Source organism: Lolium rigidum, chromosome 2, assembly GCF_022539505.1.
Source record: "Lolium rigidum isolate FL_2022 chromosome 2, APGP_CSIRO_Lrig_0.1, whole genome shotgun sequence".
Lineage (NCBI taxonomy): Eukaryota > Viridiplantae > Streptophyta > Magnoliopsida > Poales > Poaceae > Lolium > Lolium rigidum.
The window spans coordinates 143,153,275-143,158,508 of NC_061509.1; the positions used below are offsets into that span (position 1 = coordinate 143,153,275).

General features: G+C 41.2%; 1 protein-coding gene across 1 annotated transcript; it reads right to left on the reverse strand.

The window, feature by feature from the left end:
- Window positions 1-1,595: 1,595 nt before the first annotated feature.
- LOC124687382 (bifunctional dTDP-4-dehydrorhamnose 3,5-epimerase/dTDP-4-dehydrorhamnose reductase-like) lies at window positions 1,596-4,968 on the reverse strand. Its single transcript, XM_047221173.1, has 2 exons — window positions 4,492-4,968; window positions 1,596-2,359 (listed from the first exon to the last, which is right to left on the reverse strand). Exons 1-2 carry the CDS (start codon window positions 4,951-4,953, stop codon window positions 1,907-1,909), a joined length of 915 nt encoding a protein of 304 aa, XP_047077129.1. The 5' UTR covers window positions 4,954-4,968; the 3' UTR covers window positions 1,596-1,906.
- Between the last annotated feature and the right edge of the window lie 266 nt (window positions 4,969-5,234).

The window sequence follows — 5,234 nt, forward strand, 5'->3', positions numbered from 1 at the left end:
GTTAGGTCTCAGATTAACAAACTCACCAGAACCGTTTTTATGCTATCACAAAATTATACTTCTCACTACAAGGTTTTTTTTTTTTACGTACACTACAAGGATATTTCAACTTTATAAGACACATAAGTGTCATGGACATAGTATAAACTCTATGGGCCGATACAACCACCCTTTCCACTCAACGGTTTTCTTGGTTCTAGATCTATTAAAAACTAGCTTAATTCTCAGTCGATATCTAATTTCTCTATTTACAATTTTTATTGTGACTCACGGTAGCCATAAATTTGCAAGTATGGCATATCCAGGAACTATCCCATGTAGAGCTTTCCAAATGAAAACCATCACTTTGCTCGGTACCTACAATTTCTAGGGAATATCCCATACCGGATTATGTGCAGATGGACCTTGGTCAGAATTGTGATTCAGTCTGTTCCAATGCAAATGATTCCATTGCACATAGTATGCTGACCGAACCGTGAAAACTAGGTTATGGTTGCTATTTCTTCTTCTTTAGTTACACATCTGTATCACTGTATGACAGAAATATTGGCATGAAGTTATGGTTGCTATTTCTTCTTCTTTAGTTGCACATGGATAATACTTACAATTGTGCGTGGTACCACAATTAAAAAGAAATATTTTCTGATTTTTGGATTGCTTTGTAATTCATGCTACTCATAAGATTAATTTGTAATTCATGATAGTCATAATTTGGAACATGGATAGTAAACTAAGATTTAATGACATTAGTTAATTCTCAGTCTTAGTCATTCTCAGTAGAAAAACTGGATCAAGGTAGTACTTAGTAGTTTTTCTATGATGTTTTTTTTTAAATCAATACACATATATTTATTTATAGTAGCAAATAGTACATGGTAGAGACACACAAACTAACTATAACGATTACAAAATAAAGTTATATAAAAATAAAAAATAAATCATTGAGATCTTCAAATTTTCATTCTTTCATGACACAATCTTGTAGCTCTCTTAAGGCAGCCAAAAATAGATACCAAATCATAGACGTGAAATACCAACGAAGATTTTCCTATTGTATCAATTTGAGCCGTAATACCAAGGCTAAATGCACGCGCACAATCATTGAAGTTGTCAATCAATATTGGCAAGAGTATCAACATCAGTATGCCAGAAAAAATTAACTGAAGAGCCTGGTCGACGTTGCTAAAGAGTTGAGAGCACGAATCATCATTATCAAGAACGTAGCCGTTGAAACAATATTAATACGAATCACCATTGTCGAAAACATAGCAGTCGGGACAAATATTGCGAGTATAATTCTCCTCGTATGATTGAATCTTTATGATTCTATGATGGTTGGTTGATCTTTATGATTGAATCTCGTATCCACTGCAGGCAAGCAGCGTAGGCACCTCCAGGCAGTTTCCTGGTGCGGACTTCTCACATCGAAGAAGATAGGGTTTGCACACAATAGATTAATACCAAAGAAATTAACGGTGAATGTTGCGCCATTAAGTCACAAATGTCGATAGTCAACACAATCCTATATTGGCTGGGGAATGCATAGAAACTCACAAGCAGGCAACATAGTAGTAGTGTCCAAAGCCATTTCCAACTGAACTTTATAAATGATGATTTACTCCAATTGTAAGATACAGTACAACAGAGGAACGTGTTCCTCACTTTAGTCCATTTCCCATTGTATTCATAGGATACAGTAGTAACACCATCTGGTGTTCTGTGTAATAATCTGATAATAACAGGGGGTGTGAATTCCTACGAGAAACTATCTTCTGCAACAACAATGCACACAACAGGTACAGAATAGAACACCATGCATGCTTATTGGATTGGCCCCGGAGAGCAATATAAATGTATGTCGAATAAATAACATCAACATGGGGCTGTGTGCAGACTGTTCCATTTGTCAAGCCTTGGACGTCTTCTGATTCGGTTTGAAAACATTTTTGATCAGCGACTCCTTGATTGACATAAGTTCGGGGAACTCAGTCTTCAACTTAACCGTGTCGAGCTCATTGTTGCTCCTCGGTGCTACTATTACCTTGGCTTGCTCCTCCAAGTTGAAGTTCTTCCAAGAGAAGCTTGGGTCAATGTAGTCTCTGTACATCTCCAATATCTCATTATGGCTCACCACGCCAGGGTTTGTGAAGTTCCAGATTCCAGTGAGGTTTCTCTTGGCCATTTCGATTGAGATGGGAAGAAGTTCATCCAATATTGTCATTGAGTTTGGGATATCCACAACCTTGTCATACCGGGTGATTTTTGTGATGAAGTTGCGAGGATTGGACAGGTCAGATGAAATAGGCATCCTTACACGAAGGGTGCACACATTTTCGTAGTTTTTCAGCAGCTCCTCGACCTATTAGAGGTAGATGTTAGCATCACAATAAAACCATCTTATAATAAACTAACTAAAAGTAGCACACATACACACAATAGCACAAATAACTTGGTTTTTTTTTTCACCAAAAACCAGACGGGTTATTTCTGCTGTTTGAGATTAAATGAGTTTTTTTTAGTCGTAGATTAACCTATTCCAGCATACATGACCACTTTTCGCCAACATGAATACCCATGATCATTTTAATTTAGAAAGGATAAGAAATTTGGGCACTTCCAACTTTTAAGCTCCAACCATAACTTCTTTGGTTGTAAGACATATTGGTAAACCAAGACCATTGATTAAGTATGACTACTTATGCTGAAATGTACACCTTTAACAGGCTATTCACGTACCAGTTCATGTTGAAAAGGAGAAGTAGTAGGGCTGACAATGCAATGTTAATATATTTGACACTGATCACTCTATCTGGATAACTGTGTCCATGTGACATCAAACCTATGCCAAAATTTGCATGAACGACAATGCAGTTTAAACATGACTTTGGTTCATGATAAATTGAATAATTGTTTAAAGTTTCTATTATATCTTATTCAACTAAGGTTTCAGATCAAGAAGTCGGTTAATGGAAAACAGAGCAAAGTTTAATCCGTGAAATCTAACTGTACAAATTAAGTGTCATGCACCCATGCCACAGCAAAAGACACCATCTATTTATGAAATCACTACATGTTAATCATATGAACAATTTTGTCCATTTTAATTAGTCCCTTTAATACCACAAGTATCTATGTAATGGTCCTAGGCGACTACCACCTCGTACAGTTGTAGTAGGTAATATGTCACCAAATTAGGTTTTAGGTACTCTATCAAAGCAAAATGAAAGATCAACTGATCCACATGAGTTGGTGTACCATAATAAAAGAAATTAATAAATTAAAATTGAGCAAAAGCAGCATGAAAACATTAGAGAACCATAGCTTCTTGACTAACATCTACATCTTAATATATACAGTGTCGCCCAAAGTTCTAACAACATTGCACACTTTATCTACTGAAGGTACGCAAGGCATAGAGATCACAAAACAGTTTATTAGCCAGACGTACGTTGAGGGCAAATATTTGAACTAATTATGTTTTCATATGGGTCACTGTCTATCAAAATATAAGGAAGTTTAAATGTCTAGACGAGGGGTCCAGCTAGGACATATTTTTTTGCTTTCAAAATAAGCATTTGCTTTCCAACATAAGAGCTCATGGCATTCAGGCCGGTGAGAACACAAGGCATAGTTGTCAGTGAGCTCCTTTGCCTTGTGACACTAAACAAACTCCTAAACTGTTAATCTGTCTTTCTTAACAATAAGATGATAGGGTTATGCCAAATAAACTACTCATTCCCAGACCTAGCATTGTGCTGCTCATTACTACCATTCAATATTTTCAGTTTTCACCCAATTTAATATTGAGCTGGTTAATTTTGCATTGAATCTTTCAATCTATGGAAGCTGATGTTAGTCCTTTTTCGATCCAACTTGGGTAGCACAACAGAACATTCTCCAGAAAATGTGCTAATCTAGATTAGACCATGTTAGTTTTGAGTGTATATTGTGCTTATAGTGCAACTCAAGAATTTAAACGACAATGTTACAGTACCAATAAAGCAAATCACTATGCACAATCTAGACTGGGCAAGCTCTAGGAAGGGGTGACACAAATTCAAAGGAGAATGCAATTATCAAAACACTGAACTACTGAGCATGGATGGGGAAAACCAATTAGAATACTCTGGTAATTCAAATAGTAGATCTAATAGCTTGATCCCGTAAGTAAGCATGATTTCGTTGACTTTATTTTTCTCACGTCAGCCGAATCTCGGATCCGATCAGATGACAGTCAATTAAGTATTAGCACTGCTCACACGAAAGTAACCAAATCTCAGTTGGGGCCATCAATGGAATGCCAACCACAGACAAGCCACATTTCCCTCGACGATCAGACAGGTAAGCATAGTTTTAGCTTGTAATCAGACACTAACAATCTAGCATTGTAAAATTGAGCAAACTGGGCCTGATCTGTTTGCACTTTGCTAGTACTCTAGGATAACCCGGGAGTGAGGCAAGTGAATGTGAGAACCAAGAGGGCATGCATACCATGGCCTTGGTCTTGGAGTAGAATGAGCCGACGAAGTTGGGGGTGTCCTCCTCCTTGAACCCGACCCCGGAGCCGAGCGGGTGGGCGGCGTCGTACTCGAAGATGCAGCCCGTGGCGTAGTTGATGAGGACGAGGCCCCGGGCGCGGCAGACGTCGGCGAGCGTGAGCGTGCCGCAGACGTTGGCGCGGATGGTCTCGGGCTTGTGCGACTCGCACCAGTCGACGTTGGGGCGGCCGGTGACGCCCGCGGCGTTGAAGACGTGCGTGGGCCTGGCCTCGTCGAGGTCGGCCTCGAGCTGCGCGCGGTGCTCGAGCCGCCCCGCGCCGTACGCGTAGGGGATGCCCTGCGCGGCGCAGAGCTTGCCCAGGAGGCCCCCGATCCAGCCGGTGCGGCCGTAGATGAGGAACTTGAGCGCGGGTGCCGGGGCCGCCGCCGAGGCGCCGTTGGTGGAGACCGTCATGGCGGGGGCGCGGGATCCGGAGGCGGAGAGGGTGGGAGGGGAGTGGTGGCGAGATCGAGATGGGGAGGGAGACGGAGATGGGGACGACGGGAACTCTTATAATAGGGCGGAGTGGTGGAACACCGACGGTGACGCTGCAGGCTGCAGCGCTGTCCGTGCCCCCGTGATCCATCAAATCGGCGTGCCTCGCTGCAGGTTGGAGATTTGGAATTGGAAATGGGAGCGAGATGCCATCCACCGACGCCGACAGCTTGCTCTTCGATTTCTTGTATTGGCCACGT

Coding starts and splice junctions, on each gene's coding strand:
- LOC124687382 (XM_047221173.1), bottom strand. CDS start 4,953: ATGACGGTCTCCACCAACGGCGCCTCGGCGGCGGCCCCGGCACCCGCG. Junction 2,360..4,491: donor ACTCCAAGACCAAGGCCATG/GTATGCATGCCC, acceptor TACCTCTAATAG/GTCGAGGAGCTGCTGAAAAA.